Source organism: Passer domesticus, chromosome 8 (assembly GCF_036417665.1).
Source record: "Passer domesticus isolate bPasDom1 chromosome 8, bPasDom1.hap1, whole genome shotgun sequence".
NCBI classification, from domain to species: Eukaryota; Metazoa; Chordata; class Aves; order Passeriformes; family Passeridae; genus Passer; species Passer domesticus.
The window spans coordinates 56,528,868-56,545,917 of NC_087481.1; the positions used below are offsets into that span (position 1 = coordinate 56,528,868).

Below are 17,050 nucleotides of genomic sequence, written 5' to 3' on the forward strand. Positions count from 1 at the left end.
ATGGGTGCATGGAAGGGAGAGTGAAGGGAATCTCCACCATCCCTCCAGACCTCTGCAATAGTGGAGCTCGTGGGTTTTTGGCTGGTGAAGTGTGTGTGGAAATGAAAAAATTGTACTACAAATACAGTCATTCTATTTTTCTGGTCTTATTGTAAACCTGGTATTGCCTTGCTGAGAATTGCTTTGTATTTTTGAGCCTGTGAGGAGAGGGGAGACATTTTTATCATGTTCCTGGAGGTGTTTGTGACCATTGCAGCCAAGCAAACTGCCCAGAGCTTAAAGGAGAGCTGCTCATGACTAGTACAGGATGCCATGCCCTTTTCCTCTGGAAGGAAGAGCTGAAAGTCGCTGGAATTTTGTCATTTCTAACAGTCGTGCTCCCTCTTGTGGCTTTCAAGGATATAAAAAACAGAAAGTGTTTAGGGATGGCAATGTTGGGAAATGTGGAGCTAAAAATTCCTAAAATAATAATTTAAATTTTATCTTAACCTTTAGAGTTATTATTATAGTTATTTATTTTATCTCAGCCTTACAGAGCTATTATAGAATTATTAGAGATGGTCAAGCAGATTTTATTTTCAAATGTCTTCTTAAATATAATTCTGATGCCATCAGCTGGGGAGAGCTGGGTTTTTATGCTAAAAACATCCCTATTTTTTTGCTGGCCTTGTTAAAATGAAAAAAGGGGGAGTTTTAGATTGGATATTAGGAAAAAGCTTTTCACAGCAAGGGTGATAAAGCTCTGGAATGGCTGCCCAGGGAGGTGGTGCAGTCACCATCCCTGGGTGTGTTTAACAAAGCCTGGATGTGGCTCTGGGTGCCAGGGTTTAGTTGAGGTGTTGGGCTGGACTTGGTGATCTTGAAGGTCTCTTCCAACCCAGTGATAATTCTGTGAATTTCTTCAGTGAAAGGGTGCCCAGGCACTGGGACAGCCCACAGGGGTGGAACCCCATCCCTGGAGGGATTTTAAAGCCCTGTGGATGTGGCACTTGGGGACATGGTGGGAACAGTTGGACTAAAGGATCTAAGATTTAATGTTTCCCAGCCAGTATTTCAGTCCAGTCTGAGCACAAGGCTCACTGCTGCAGCAGTTCCTGCAGATTTGGGTGATTCCAGGGAGGTTTTTGTGTGTTTGTATCATGGCAACAATCCCCTGGACAGGGAGTAATTAGCACTGACTCCCTGATTGCAGAAGGCTGATCAATTGCTTTATTAAGCTATACTGTATTAAGAAACTCATAACCCTTCCTGACTGTCCCATACAGCTTTGGCCTAATTGGTCAACGCCTCCAAACACCATCCAGTGTCCAATTAACAAACCACCCTCTGGTGAACAATCTCCATAACGCATTCCGCGTGTCCCCAACAACAGGTGGGGACAGGAGCTGTTCTAATTCTTTTCTCTGAGCTTCTCGGGGCTCCCCAGGGAAACCCTGCGAGAGAGCCGTGTCTCTCAGTGCCCAGGGCTCCGTGGTGACCGTGTTTGTTCCCTCCCAAGCGCGGGCGTAGGGCGCACGGGCACCTTCATCGTCATCGACGCCATCATCGACATGATGCACGCCGAGCACAAGGTGGACGTCTTCGACTTCGTCTGCAGGATCCGCAACCAGCGGCCCCAGATGGTCCAGACTGATGTGAGTGCACCTCAGCCACCCGGAATTCCAGCTTTCCCTGGGCACAGGAGGAAACGCTGCTGTATTCCCGCTCTGTTGTGCAGCTCAGGGTGTCTTGCGCTGTTGGACAATTGGGAAGTTGGGGCTTGGAGCAGCGTGGGATTAATGGGAGGTGTCCCTGCCCATGGTAGGGGTGGGCTGGATGAGTTTAAAGGTCACTTCCAACCCAAATCATTCTGGGATTCTCTAATTCAAAAATGCACAAAGCTCAGTGATGGATGTGAGGTGAGGGAGAAGATAAAGGTGGAGAAGACCACTGTGAAACACTTAATTTTACTTTTTAGGAGCCGTTTCCAGGTTTTCCCATGCACACGAGAGCAGAATGTCAGAGAATATGAGTGGAAATATGAGCAAACAGGGAAACTGGTTTAGCATAATAATTCATTATTATTATTGTTGTTATTATTACTATTATGTCAATAATTAGAGGATTGTCACCAAACAGTTACAAGGAGCAGTGGTTTTGAAGTTATATGGGATATTGGGAAGGAATTGTTCCCTGTGAGGGTGAGGAGGAGCTGGGATGAAATTCCCAGAGCAGCTGTGGCTGCCCCTGGGTCCCTGGCAGTGCCCAAGGCCAGGCTGGACACTGGGGCTGGGAGCACCTGGCACAGTGGAACGTGTCCCTGCCATGGCACTGGATGGGATTTAAGGTCCCTTCCAAGCCAAACCATTCTGTGTTTTTAAATAAGTCCCAGAATTCCTCATTTTCCTCCCTTCCTCCTCCTCTGTGTCCCTTCCAGATGCAATATTCCTTCATTTACCAAGCCTTACTCGAGTACTACCTCTACGGTGACACAGAGCTGGATGTGTCATCCCTGGAAAAACACCTCCAGACTTCCCACAATGCAGCCCCAAACCTGGTCAAAATAGGCCTGGAAGAGGAATTTAAAGTAAGTATGGAAATTTTCCCCATAGGATTTCCAAGATAAAAGTGGAACCTTAAAGGTGCACAAAAGGGAAGGAGTTGTTTTATTTGGTTTTTGTTGTGAATGGGGCCTTGCTGAACATCCTGTTCCCTAAATTCAGATTTTAATCTCATTCCCTCATTCAGAGCTGTGTCATTCCGTGGCCTTTCCCTAAATGCTTTTTGTTTGTTTATAAAAGAAAAGTGGAGTGATTCTCTGGGTCTGGTGCAGGGTGCCAGATCAGATAGTGCTGGAAGAGGAAACTGGATTAGGTGCTCCTAATCTGCATCCCAGTGGGATTGTTAACTCTGAGGTGACTGACAGCAGGGAATGTACAGGGCTGGAGAAAAACCTCCAAAAAAACTCAAAAAACCCCCATTTCTTATCAGTGGAGAAACCCCAGATGAAGAAAACCACACTGGCTGTGTGTGATCATTGTTTAAATGACTTTAGTTCCCTGAGGTAATAGTTAGAATTTTTTTATTCTTTTCCTTATGGTAAAATATTTATTTTTTTATATAGGTTTAAAGTATTAATTGCCATCTGGGTGTTAGCTGGAGTTGTCCCTTTGCTTTAAAGGACTAATTTAACCAGAAATTGGGAACTGGGTAAACAAAATGATGTAAAAATAAGTTTGATGATAGAGCAGCAAGTTCTGAAACCAACGGTATTGAGGGAAGGAAGATTAGATGGGATATTGGGAAGGAAATTTTGGCTGTGAGGGTTGGCAGGCCCTGGCACAGGGTGCCCAGAGCAGCTGTGGCTGCCCCTGGATCCCTGGAGGTGTCCAAGAGCAGCCTGGGACAGTGGGAGGTGTCCCTGCCATGGCACTGGATGGGATTTAAAGTCCCTTCCAGCCCAAACCACTCTGGGATGCTGTGACTGTTATTCCTTTTAATTTCTATAGCCAGGACAGTGAAGTGGCTGCAGGCTCCCTGTGAGTGTGGCAGGGATTTTTTTACCCCACAAAGGCCCTGGAGAGCCCAGGCAGTGCAGGATGTGCTGGCCCCTCTCCTGCCCCGTGCTCACCCCCTGTGCTCTCTGCAGAAGCTGACCAACGTGCGCATCATGAAGGAGAACATGAGGACTGGCAACCTCCCAGCCAACATGAAGAAAGCACGAGTCATCCAGATCATCCCCTGTAAGAGCCCAGCTCCTCACCTGCAGGACAGTGCCAGGAGTCCCTGGCTGGGAGCACACGCTGGGTCTGTGTGCTGGCAGGGCACAGCTCCCCTTACAAACTGTCATCTCTAAAAGATTCGGTGAATTGGGTTTTACTGAGTCACCCTAAAATCTGTTACAGTCAGGGATTCTGAATTAAATAACTCAGCAGTTTCCCTGTTGAACCACCCCTTTTCTGTGTGATTCTGTGCATGGTCTGAGCAGCACTGCAATGTTTGCACCTGAAAATGAACATTTCAAGAAAAGATTGGGTGGGGTTTGTTCTTCCACGGGCAGCTGGCAAAAGTAAGACTGGACTCAAAATTAAGACTAGATTTCTTTTATTGGACTCAAAACTAAGCCCAGGCTTTATTTTTTTTTTTTCCCCAGATGATTTTAACAGAGTGATTCTGTCCATGAAAAGAGGGCAGGAGTACACAGATTACATCAATGCTTCCTTCATAGATGTAAGTATACAATATTTTCATACATTTCCTTTTCACATCCAAGATTTTGCCACTGCTGCTAGGTCTTTTTAAAAAGGCACAATCAACTTGGCTTGCAGAGAGCATGAGCTTTGTTTATGGGAGTTTCCAAATGTATTTCTTATCTGGTGTTTTTAATTTCAGTTTAAATGGTTGTGCAATTTAAGCCTTGTTGTTAGATTTATAAACCAAACCTTTTATTAAATTCTAATCAAGCAAATCAGCTGCACAATTACAGCCAGTGATTCCACTATCTGGGTCAGGTTAACAGGTGTAAATGTTTGCTTTTCTGAGAAACAGAGAAGTCAGTGTTGAGCACAGGGAAAGCTGTGACAGTGTTTGGCAGCCAGGCTTTACTTGGGCAGAGCTGGATGAATTCCAGGCTTTCTTCCCAGCTTCCTGTTGGAAGCTGAACACAGGATTGTGTCTTGTTTTTGTTGAAATAGGAGAATTAATCATGTCCTTAAGCAGTGAAGCCACGTTAGTGACTGAGGGCCGTGGATTCCACACAGATCACATCTGCATGGGAATAAGGAGGGGCTGGATGTGGCCCTCAGAGCCTTGGGCTTGGGTCCAGGTGGGACTCAATGGTCTCAGAGGTCTTTTCCAACCTCATGGATTATGTGAAATAAAGCTGGACCTCAAAACTCGAGGCAGAAATTCATTCTAGAGAAAAGCTGGGAGCTGCTGTTGTGATGATGTTGTGAAATGTGGTCCGGCAGAATCTCATCCCCTCAGCCATGACTGGAGAAATCCACCTGAGCATTGTGAATTTGGGGGAGATTTTAGAACCTTGGAAAAGCTCTCTCAGACTATCGAGTCCAACCATCCTCAGCACTGCCAAGGCCACCACTGCCCTGTGTCCCCAAGTGCCACCTCCACATGGCTTTGAATCCCTCCAGGGACGGGGACTCGCCACTGCCCTGGGCACTGGCACTTTCTGTGGGGAAATTTCCCCTAATATTCAACTTCCACCTTCCCTGGTGCAGCCTGAGGCCGTTCCCTCTCGTTCCCTGGGAGAGAAGCCCCCGTTTAAGCCGTGGTGTCCCCGTGAGGTGTCCCTGTCCCCGTGTGACCCCCTCTCTTCCCGCAGGGCTACCGGCAGAAGGATTATTTCATTGCCACCCAGGGCCCCCTGCCTCACACGGTGGAGGATTTCTGGAGGATGGTGTGGGAGTGGAAGTGCCACACCATCGTGATGCTCACCGAGGTCCAGGAGAGGGAGCAGGTACGTGGGGCATGGCTTTGGGGAGAGCTCTCAGAGCCTGGCACAAGGCTCACACAGTGTGCAAACCTGGAGATGAGAAATGCTGACACAGAAATGCCAGGGAATAGCACTGACATTGTTGAGGGAGAAATGGAAATAGAAACAAGTTTCAAAGGGTGGCCTTGCAATAAGACTGAATACTTGAGAAATAGAACCATGAAGGATGCATTGCAGTAGGAGCCACTGTTGTGGTTGAGATAGAGACAATACAAAACAACACACTTCTGAAAACAGAAGGCTTCAAACTGGTTTTATTTTACCATGCATGCTTTTTATACATTGTTACAAAACTAATAAATTTACACTCTACTCATTAGTCAGGAAAGACAAACAAAATGGAATAGGCAGTTGCACGTTTCCCTTATTTGTCTTTCTTTCCTTCTTGGTTTCTGTGTCAACAGCCTTGGTAGGAAATTCTTTCAGGGGTACACAAGGATCAGACTTCTCTCTGGCTCACAGAAGTCACTGTAAAACCTCTTCCACAAACCAAAAGGGGTAATTTTGGATGATTGTCTTTAAGGCATCTACAGCATGGTGTGGCAAAAGCTGATAGGCCAAGAAGCCCTTATAATGCATTGTAATTAGGAAATAGCTTCTGATTGTGATGGTGCGAATTATAACATCTGTATTGTCTCACCCTTCACAAGAGACTGAAAATGGAAAAAAAATTTTTAAAAGGCATCCCAGCTGCCCCAGTCTGGGTCAGAAAAGGGCTGATCTGACACGTGCCCACACTGCCCCTTCCCACCTGCAAACCACGAGTATCAATACTGCAGAAACAATTTTTTTTGCCTAAAAATTCCAGCAATCTGAATTTTTTTTTTTTTTGGCTTTTCCTAAAATGAGCACTTGCTTCACTCATTGGTGTGAGGCAGCGTTGCTGCTTTTTCTGGAATTGTCAGGAAACACAAAAAACCTGTGGAATATTGTGATTTTTGAAAGCTTCCAGTTGGCATCAAGGGATGCCTGACAGGGGACAGAGTTTTGGAATTTGGGAACAAACTTTTGTGTAAACTTTTATCTCGTTTGTCCCACTAAAAGCTCCAATTGCTCATTCTGAGCCTGTCCTGATTTGATTAAAATACAAGAATTAATTCATTATTTGATTTGAATATAAGAATTAATGTCATTAATTAATTAAAGAGTCCTGTGCTGCAGCTTGAAAATTCTGGGTTCAACAAGGGTGTTGGGAAAAGCTTTTTCTTGATGGTTTTGGGAGGTTTTTAACAACATTACCTTGCTTTCAGGAATTCCATTTATTATTCTACTCTGTTTTAAAGCAATATTTGCTATCTGGGCCTCCTGAGCCTTTTTCATCATGATGGTTTCCATTCAAGAAATATTTTATCACTGTATTCTTAGTGTTTAGAGCACACTTATTATGCTGGATGTCACTTCTTATGCCAGAGATTCATGACAATGTAGATAACTGGGAAAAATAAATCAAGGAATATTTGCAATTCTCTGGATTCTGCAGGAAAAATGCTGCCAGTACTGGCCATCAGAGGGCTCTGTGACTCATGGAGAGATCACGGTGGAAATCAAGAGTGACAGCCTGATGGATGCCATCAGTGTGAGGGACTTCCTGGTTACATATAATCCGGTAATTCTTTACAATTCCAGCAGATTTTTGTCGTTTTTGGGTTTTTTCCATCAGGAGGCATTTACAAATCTGGTTATGTATCTTAAATTCTGGGATTTCTGTCTAAACTTAAATGTGGTTAATCAAAAGCTGGCATTAAGAGGAAGCTTATATGAAATAATTTTGCTTAAAGTTCCTGAAAATACTGAAAATTCTGATCAGTGAAACAGGTAGTTGCAAAATGGGGGAAGGGTTTTGGGGTTTTTAGCCTGTTTTGTTGTTGCTGTTATTCCTAGATCTTTCTGCCATCTCCCACATAGGTATCAAAGAAAATTTTATTTAAGATTCATCACAAAATTTGGGTTTGGGTTGGGAGGGACCTTAAAACTCATCTCCACCCCCTGCCCTGGGCAGGGACCCCTCCCACTGTCCCAGGGTGCTCCAAGCCCTGTCCGACCTGGCCTTGGGCACTGCCAGTGCATCCTGAGTCCTTCCCAGAGGAAACAGCTGTGCAAACCAAAGGAAAATTGTAGGGGAAAATCAGCAGTGGGTGGGGGATTTAGAAACAGAGCTGCCAGCATAGAATCATGGAATTTCACTGGAAATAAAATCACCAAGGTCCTTAATATGGTACAAACCAGGCTGCAAATTTTGCAGTGCAGAATTGCTGCTGCAGATCTTCCAGGCAGGAATTGTGTTTGCACCTGGGAGTGACGAGTGGCTGAAGGGTGTTTTCCTGCTGGCAGAGCAACCAGGAGAAGCAGAGCAGGCTGGTCAGGCAGTTCCACTTCCACGGGTGGCCGGAGATCGGGATTCCTGCCGAAGGGAAGGGCATGATCGACCTCATTGCGGCTGTGCAGAAGCAGCAGCAGCAGACAGGGAACCACCCCATCACTGTGCACTGCAGGTGAGCCCCCTCTGCACCTCAGCCTGGCTCTGCTGTGCCCCTGGCATTGCTCTTCTGGGGGGATTTTGGAAGGAATTGTGAATGAGTTACAGACAGGACCTCTGAATTGTTTTAGATTAAGTGGTTTATTTTTCTTATCTTCTACATAGGCAGGAAGGGTGAGTTTAGCTCACATCTTCACTGCATGGATCAGAAGGTCACAAGACCTTTAGTTACAAGACCTTTTAAGGATTTATTGACCAATAAAACACTACCAACAAGGACATTTATGTTTCTGACCTAATCCTTAAATATTTCATCTTATGGACCCATGCTACAGTGTGAGCTTTGTTAGTGAATCATGTTATGAGACACAAACCCAGAGTACTGCATTCCAAACTCCTTGTTCACCTCTGTAACTACTTCTATTTTTTCTATATCTTAAACTCTAAACTTTCCTTTACTTAGTTTAACATGTCTCTGCTTTAAACTATAAAATCCACATTCTCACTTCTGGCACCTGAATCTGGGAGCCTTTTCTAAGGTCTCAGATCAAATCCTGGGTTTAATGCTAAGCTTTGGCTTCCAGGCCCAAACTTCTGAGAATTCCCTGCATTTCAGATTCCAACGCTCTTTTCCCATTTTTATCCCAGTTGATGCCAAACAAATGTGTTTCCATTGCAGTGCTGGAGCAGGGAGAACGGGAACCTTCATAGCCCTGAGCAACATCCTGGAACGGGTCAAGGCGGAGGGGCTCCTGGACGTGTTCCAGGCTGTGAAGAGCCTGAGGCTGCAGAGGCCACACATGGTGCAAACACTGGTAAGGGATTCACCAGGCCTTTGGAAGGGAGTTCTGTGTGTAAATATCCCTGGGAAAGGAGAATAAAAGGGTTTCTTGCCGGTTTCCATAGATGATGCATGGTGGATGTGTGTGTACAAGGCATAATCAGGGTTTTAGGGGGGTTTTGGAGCATGTCTCAAAATACAGTTTGGTTAAATATTCTCTGTCTTTTAGGAACTTGAGGCAGTGAAACTAAATGTCTTCTGAGTGTTGCAGGGGATAAAATATATTAAGGAAATGGCTTTCAAGCTGTTTATCAGTTGTTCTTTCTTACCTTAAAATGTCTGGGCATAAATTGGAATCATGGAATGGCTGGGGTTGGAAGGGACCTTAAAGCTCATCCCATTCCACACCTGCCATGGGGACACCTCCCCCTGTCCCAGGCTCCTCCAAGCCCTGTCCAGCCTGACCTTGGACACTCCCAGGGATGTGAAAATCTTTGGAAATGGCTCTGACTTGTTTAAAATCTTTAAGATTTTCCTTCAAGTAATCTACAGCTACTATTTGAAGCTTAGTCCAGATGCTTTTTCCTGTTGAGTAACCATAAAAAAGTTTTTTGAGACTTTTCTGAACTTGAAAATACATTAAAATATTGACATTTTTGATTTCCATAGCAGCTTCCATTCAGCAATCTGAAGCCTTTTTAGAAACAATTACCTCAAACCCTTTTTCCAGGGAGATGTTTTCTCCATCCCACAGATAGGAAGAACGGGGATGAAGAAATGGAATTGCATTATCCATGCTCAGGCTGGGTCAGGGATGGATGGGATATTGGGAAGGAATTCCTCCCTGGGAGGGTGGGGAGGAGCTGGGATGGAATTCCAGAGCAGCTGTGGAGTTTCCTTCCACAGCTGCTGAAGGAAACTGATGCTTTATCAATAATCTAATCTGGGTTTTCCCACATCCCCCACTGGTTCTGTTGGGCAGGTATCCAGAATGAGAAGAACTGACTTCAAATTAATTCTTAGGCTCTGGAATAAGCATGATTATCATGTTTTATATTATTTGCTAAAGAAATAATTTCCTGGGAGGGTGCTGGGCTGGCACAGGGTGCCCAGAGCAGCTGTGGCTGCCCCTGGATTCCTGGCAGTGTCCCAGGTCAGGTTGGAGCAGCCTGGGACAGGGGTGGCACTGGGTGGGATTTAAGGTCCTTTCCAGCCCAAACCATCCTGGGATTTTCTGATTCCCTGATTATCCCTGGCCAGTGCTCAGGAGTTTCTGCTGTGAGCAGCTGGGTTTAAATCAAAAGCCAGGCTTAAGAACTGATTCAGTTTAAGAAGCATCTCTGAAAAAGCTCTAGAAATCATTTGAAGCAAAGAGCAAGGATCAGCCTGTATGGAAAGTGGAACCACTGGTTTTATCTAAAATAATCACCAGAAATCAGAACAGACCAATCCCTGTTAGGATATATTGAATTTATCACTGGGATTGGCAGAATTCAGGTTTTTAGTGTAACCAAAAGCACATTTTGATCTCTTTTCCTTGTTTTCCAGGAACAGTATGAATTCTGCTACAGAGTGGTACAAGATTTCATCGACATCTTTTCAGATTATGCTAATTTCAAATGAGACTTCTGCCTTATTTTTTAATTTGTCTGTATAAATAGTTGTATATTATGTTAATTTATTCTGTGTCACTTGGATTGTTGACTGAACTGTAAATACAATGATGTGCTGGCTCTGAAAGTTGCATTTGCTGTATAAAGTTGTTTCTTAAATATAAATATCTTCTAAAGCAAAGTATAATGTTCCTATACTGTATAGCACTGTAAGATGGGATAGAAATCTTTATTCTAAATAACAAAAAATTAATTCTCGGGGTTTTTTTTCCTTTGGATTTTGCCACTCATAAATATTTATCAACAACATTTTCTCCTAATTCTTGAATTTTTTGACAGGTGATTTACAGTTCATCCTAAAAAAAAGTGAATTTGGGTGCACATGTTTAAACATGTTTTGTTCAGCAGGAAAATATGTTCACCATGAAAATAGATATTTATTTTTCCAGACTGTTTTAAAGAACCTCCAGGTTTTATTGGATTTTGAGTCTTACTGTCCATAGGAAAAATCAGTAGAAATACAGATTTGAATTTTTGAATTAACAGAACTTTCAAAGCCCTGTTCATTTTTTTTTCACAAATATTGTTTAAGTCAACTTAGGCAATAACGTGATTTTTAGAATATTTTTCATATTTGAAAAGTATATTTTTCAGCACCTGAACTTGTCGAGTTGAAGAGAAAAGCCAGAAATGAAGTTAAAAGCATCTCTTCTCTATAAACACCTGCATAATCTCCCACTTCTTTAAACTAGGAGATGAACTCTTATTCCTTGATTTGACTCAGCAGGATAGTTAAAAGGTAAAAATTGGAAAAAAACCCCATTTTATGAACAGCTTAATGCCAGAAACATTGAGTATTGTAGCAAAAGTTCCTCCAGGTTCTTACCCTCCCACAAATGTTATCAAAAAAGGACTTTCCATAAGGGTTTTAGGGTTGTGTACAGAGAGATATTTTTATTGAAAGTACTACTGAGAATAGAATTGGTGACAAAAACTATAAAAGTTTTTATTACAGCCCTGACCAGGGGCTGGGAAATCCCCAAAATCACAGGGCACCCAAATGTTGAATAATTACCAAATTTATCTCTCCCACTCTTCCAAAAGCATCTCTGACTTAATGAGCACAAAGGGGTGAATCTGTAATTAATTAGATAAGAAATATGCAACAGTTCTGTCTCGTGCAGCTGGGCTTTGGCCATGCAGCATCAAAGCCTAATTTCAAACAAGCAGCTTCAACTGAGCTTTTCCCTGCTGTTCTTGCACTATTTTATCCCATTCCAACAGAATCTCCTTGCACCTTGGAGCAATGCAAGGAGATGGGAAGGTGTCTCTAGGTCTCCTTCCATTCCAGCCTGGCTGGAGAAGGTTTGGGATAGGAATTCCTGAGCCCCCAATCCCCACAGTGCCATTGGCTCTTCCTGTCTTCCCATCGCTGCACTGCTGTATTTATTTGTACAGTAAATTATGCACTCCAAACACGAGCTTGGTTAAAGACTAAACTCGCTCGTGAGTCTCTATGAGAAGAAACACTCAAGCCACAGGGTTGGGTACTGAAAGTGGAGCTGAGGAAGGGCATGTTCCTGAAATTCCATCCAAATGGAAAGAGCCAGAACGAATTCAGGCTGGAAATGATACAAGGGGCTTCAGTCTCATTTGTAGCACAGGCTCCCAGAGGCTGGAGAATAATGCAGAGGAATTTTCATTTTAGGATCCTGATGTCAGGATCTTTCCAACCATTTAGCCCACATTTGAATAATAATTTGTCACAATTTGGGGTCCCTGAGGTAAAAACATGGGGTGAGTTGTCCATGAAGTCAATCTCAGTGCAGGGACACTCCAAAAGGTTGGAAAATAATGCAAAAGAATTCCTATTTTAAGATCCTGATGTCAGGATCTTTCCAACCATTTAGGAGCCATTATAGTAAGAATAATAATAATAATAATTTGTCTGTTGGGCAGATTTGTGGGTCCCTTTGGTGAAAACTGGGGTTGTCTCCTGAAGTCAGTCTCAGTGCAGGGAGATCCAAAAGGTTGGAAAATAAAGGAATTCCCGTCTCATGATCCTGATGTCAGGATCTTTCTGACCCTTTAGCCAGCATCTGAACAATAATAATTTGTATTTTGGGCAGATTTTGGGGCCCCTGAGGTAAAACCTTGGGTTGAGTTGGCCATGAGGTTGATCTCAGTGCAGCAGTGATGGGGTGTGAGGGTGTGGGGGTCCCACAGCCCCCAGGAGCTGCAGCACAACTCCAGCTGCCCACGGGGTTCCCTAAAATCCTCCTTCCAGCCAGGAGCGGGATGGAGTTCAGCTGGAACACCAAATCCTCGGTGGGTACTCGGATTTTAGTTGATAACCAGATTGAGAAATGGGGGAGGAAAGAGAAATGCCTAAAATAGAATTCAGAGCTCCCAGCTGTAGCTCCATGAAGGTTTTTGTGGAATTTGAAGAGCTCCCTTGGCGGTCACTGTGTGTGCTCGCTGGCTGGAGCTCGGGAGGGTCTTGGTGGACTGGAATTTTCCTTTGAATCTCCGTCCGTTGCATGGAATTCCTTCAAAAGGCCAAATAGTTGGATTGGAAGTGTCCTTCTGATCTGTCTGTGGTTTTGGTCACTGTGTGACTTGGACTGTTCATGTGTTCAGAAGGTCCCAGCTCAGCTCAGCATTGAGGCGTTCGCTTCCCAACGCCCTCATCCCACAGTCCGTGGATGCCATGGATTCCCTGTCCCCGAAGCAATCCCTTAAAAGTGCTTGGCTGACTTGGGCCTTAATGAAGAATGCATACTGTAATTAGCAGTGTTTTTTAGGCTATTTTTATGTATTTTTTAAACTTTTGAAATGAGCCTGACTGCCCTGTGTTCAGTCTTTCGAAATGTTTGCGTTTCCCTCGTCCCATTTCTCATGTAAAGTTACTGGAACTTTTCTGTATAACCAAAATGTATTTAATTTGTCAAATCTTTATAATATATGTATGTATTATACAGTTTCAGCTCTTATTATTTTCTTTTCTTACGTTTCTAATTTGATCTTGCTGTGTTTTTAATGCCGGTGAATGTGGCTGAATTATTTGTATATGCAAATTGCAAGATCTAATACATTCTGATGCAAGAACAAAGCTTCCTTTTTATTCTCCACCTGCATTATTTCCTTTAAATCTTTTAATTTCATTCCTGTGTTGTGTGTTCATTTGAATTAAGCATTCTAAAAGAGTTGAAATCCATTATCTAGATAAGTAATTTTTCAGTGCTTATCTGCAGTTGTTTGGGAGTAAAATTCTGATTTATTTTGGGACTGAACGTTGTGCATATAAAGGGTGTGGAAACTCATGGAAGCAGTTGGAATCCAGGTCTTCCCAAACTGTCTGGGTAAGTAAGAGCTGATTAAATAAGTACAGTAACATTAAGTAAATATAGTAAAATAATCCTGTGGTAAACTGTGGTGTCATACCAAGATAAAAATAGGATCTAAACTTCCAGCTGCGTCACCAATCATGAATTGAAAATTCACTCTAATTAACAGCAATTTCTTAATTCATTTTGACAAGTTTTGCATTGGACATTTGCTAAAATTAACCTAGAAGGCCCCACTGTTGTAAGAAGGGGGAGAGGTGTGTGTAAAGCAGGAGTAGCTGCTCAGGGGTCCCGTGCTAATGTCAAATCAAACAGGATTTCAGCAGCCTGATTTCTGTTTCTTTCTGTTTCCCCTGGTCCACCCCACACCTCCCATTTGGGAGATGCCTCTTCAGGGCAGGTCATTTTAGGATTTTTTTTCCCCCACAGTTGTTGGCAAGAACTTTTCTGCATGTCCTTCCTGGGCATTGCTCTAACATTGGCAGGATGAGAGGAAATGGCCTCAAATTGTGCCAGGGGAGGTTTGGAAATTAAAATTTCTTCATGGAAAGGGTTTTAAAGGGCTGGGAAAATGCCTGTGGCAGTGGTGGAGTCCTCACTGCTGGAAGTGTTCAAAGACTGTGTGGATGTGGCATGGAGGACATGGGTTAGTGGTGAACTGGTTAGTAGTTGGATTTGATGATCTTTTCCAAACCTAACAAATATGATTCTAATTTGCCACTGCACGTAAAAACAATTAATCTTTTAAATTATTCCAGAGGAGTTGATAAAATACTTTGTGTGATTGGGTGATGTACTTTTATACAGCTTGTGCGACCACTGGGAGGTAACTGTGTGTGAGGACAGGCAGGTGCCTTGGTGTGCTCTCAGAAAAGAGAAGAATCACAAATATTTATCAGTTATTAATTAATTCTTGGTAACTTAAATAATTGTGATAATTGTAATTGTTGGTCACACAGCAAACATGGATATTTCTGTACTCTAATGGTGGTACACTTGTTTTTTTCCTACTTTAAACATTACAAAAAAGATACCATAAAGACCCTCTGGTTCCTTACCTGGTTCTGTTTTTAGAAACTCAACTTTTAGGAAAAAAATACAATTTAATTGTAAACTGTCCATGAAATATATTTAGTTGGACGGGATATTTAAATAGGATAAACTAAAGCAGATCAAAGAGGTGTTTGCTCTGCACAAATGTCAAGCTCTGTTTTGCCTAATGCAGAAATTGTTGAATTGAGAATTTTCTGGGCCACTGAACTTCCCGGGGAGTGTTCTTCATCTGAGGAATTAAAGGATTAGGATGTAATTTAGATCTTCTGGTGAGAGCTTCCTTCTAATGACTTTTATCCATTTTCTGTGCTGCTTTGCACAGAGGAGGGGAATTATTCAGTCATTAATCGAGCTGACACCTTGCCAAGGAAGCTCTTTGTGCAAAGAATCCTTTTCACCTGTTTCCATTCAAGAGAAACAGCTCCAGCATTTTCCTGAATTTTCCTGAACTCCAGCTATAAATACAGAACAGAAGATCCAAGCTGGGACTTCTCACCAGCTGGGTGGACAAAAAGCAAGGAAAACTCTCCCAGGTGGGAAGAGCTTGAGGAGGAATTATTTGGATTTTCTAGTTGAGGTTTTTATAGAAATTTGTCCTTCCAAAACCTGAAGGGAAACTGTGGAAAAGATGGAGAGGGAATTTTTATGAGAGCATGGAGTGCCAGAGATAAATGGGATATTGGGAAGGAATTTTTGGCTGGGAGGGTGGGCAGGCCCTGGATCCCTGGAAGTGCCCAAGGCCAGGTTGGACATTGGGGCTGGGAGCACCTGGGACAGGGGAAGGTGGATGAGGTCCAGTCCAACCCAAACAATTCCATGGTTTTATGATCCATGTGGCTGCCTGTGGATGGAGCAGAGGCTGTTTCCAAGGGGGCAGCCCATGGAATTGCTCTCCTCCCTTGTTTGTAGGTGTGCATGGAAATTACGGAACTCCAGAATTTCATAGAGGCTGAGTTCATTTCATGGAAATTACGGAACTCCAGAATTTCATAGAGGCTGAGTTAATTTCATGGAAATTACGGAACTCCAGAATTTCATAGAGGCTGAGTTAATTTCATGGACATTACGGAACTCCAGAATTTCATAGAGGCTGAGTTAATTTCATGGACATTACGGAACTCCAGAATTTCATAGAGGCTGAGTTAATTTCATGGAAATTACAGAACTCCAGAATTTCATAGAGGCTGAGTAAATTTCATGGGAGTTATGGAACTCCAGAATTTCATAGAGGCTGAGTTAATTTCATGGAAATTACAAAACTCCAGAATTTTATAGAGGCTGAGTAAATTGCATGGGAATTATGGAACTCCAGAATTTCACAGAGGTTGAGTTAATTGGCTGAATCCGGTGGAATCTCACCCCAGTCCCAGTAAAATGTAAAAATTTCTAACTCAGCTGTGCAAAAGGACATTCTGGGACATGTAAAATCCCCCTTATGGGATTTTAACCTTTGGGGTTAAAAGTGATCTGCTGAAGTTGATGGCAACAATTCCTGGGTTAAGGAATTCATTCCCAGATCAGGCACAGGGCGGGATTGTTGGGGCCAGGAGTTGGATCCCGTCATCTTCAGAGGTGGGTTTGTCATTTTTGGAATTGGCAGGTCTGTTCCGCAGACCTAATAATAATTAATTATTTCAAAGTATTCGTTAACACCATTTAAGGTAAATTAATAATTTCAAAGTAGTTGATAAAATTTGGAAACATCCCATTTGTTCCTAAATTTATGCAGATTCCCTCATAAAATCCTTTGTCAAAATCAGGATCTGTGCATGAATAGCAGCACTCCAAAAATCCTGGGTGCAATAATGTGTCAGTGAAAAAAATCATGATTTTAAGAGAGAGATTTAGTGCTAAACCTTAAAATTTCAGGGTTAATAATGAGACTTCTCATCACTGGACTTGGCTTTACACAATGTGAGTAGCCTGAATATTTATTTACTTTATACCTTATAAAAGTCCTAATTTAGGGAAAGCTTTCACCAGAATTTCTGCCTTTTCAAGTAAAAACCACTGATGGTACAAATCTGTGAGAAATGAGCTTCATTCAGTGCTCCCAAAGCACCTGTTCAACACTTGGATAAATAACTGTATGAGGATCCTGATGTGAAAAATTAAAATGCTGATTTTTTAAATTCTTTATTTTTCTCCTCATTTCTGACAGTTGACAGTTTTACTTCATGGTGGATTCAGGTGTATTTGTCTAAATTAAATGTTCCTACCAGCAAATTTAAACCTTGGAGAAAATGCCTTTTTTTTTTTTTTTCCCCTCCTGTAAATCTACTTTGGTAA

At 42.7% G+C, this 17,050-nt stretch overlaps 1 protein-coding gene across 10 annotated transcripts in view; it reads left to right on the forward strand.

The window, feature by feature from the left end:
• PTPRE (protein tyrosine phosphatase receptor type E) overlaps window positions 1-13,525 on the forward strand; it is an 89,891-nt gene extending 76,366 nt beyond the window's left edge. For all 10 annotated transcript variants that reach the window (XM_064431590.1, XM_064431591.1, XM_064431592.1 and 7 more), the window contains 9 exons: window positions 1,499-1,634; window positions 2,417-2,566; window positions 3,629-3,722; window positions 4,133-4,209; window positions 5,321-5,455; window positions 6,972-7,097; window positions 7,823-7,983; window positions 8,647-8,782; window positions 10,297-13,525. In XM_064431590.1, coding sequence (XP_064287660.1) covers window positions 1,499-1,634; window positions 2,417-2,566; window positions 3,629-3,722; window positions 4,133-4,209; window positions 5,321-5,455; window positions 6,972-7,097; window positions 7,823-7,983; window positions 8,647-8,782; window positions 10,297-10,371 — 1,090 coding nt within the window. In that variant the 3' untranslated portion in view covers window positions 10,372-13,525. The remainder of the gene's footprint in view (window positions 1-1,498; window positions 1,635-2,416; window positions 2,567-3,628; window positions 3,723-4,132; window positions 4,210-5,320; window positions 5,456-6,971; window positions 7,098-7,822; window positions 7,984-8,646; window positions 8,783-10,296) is intronic.
• Window positions 13,526-17,050: the final 3,525 nt, after the last annotated feature.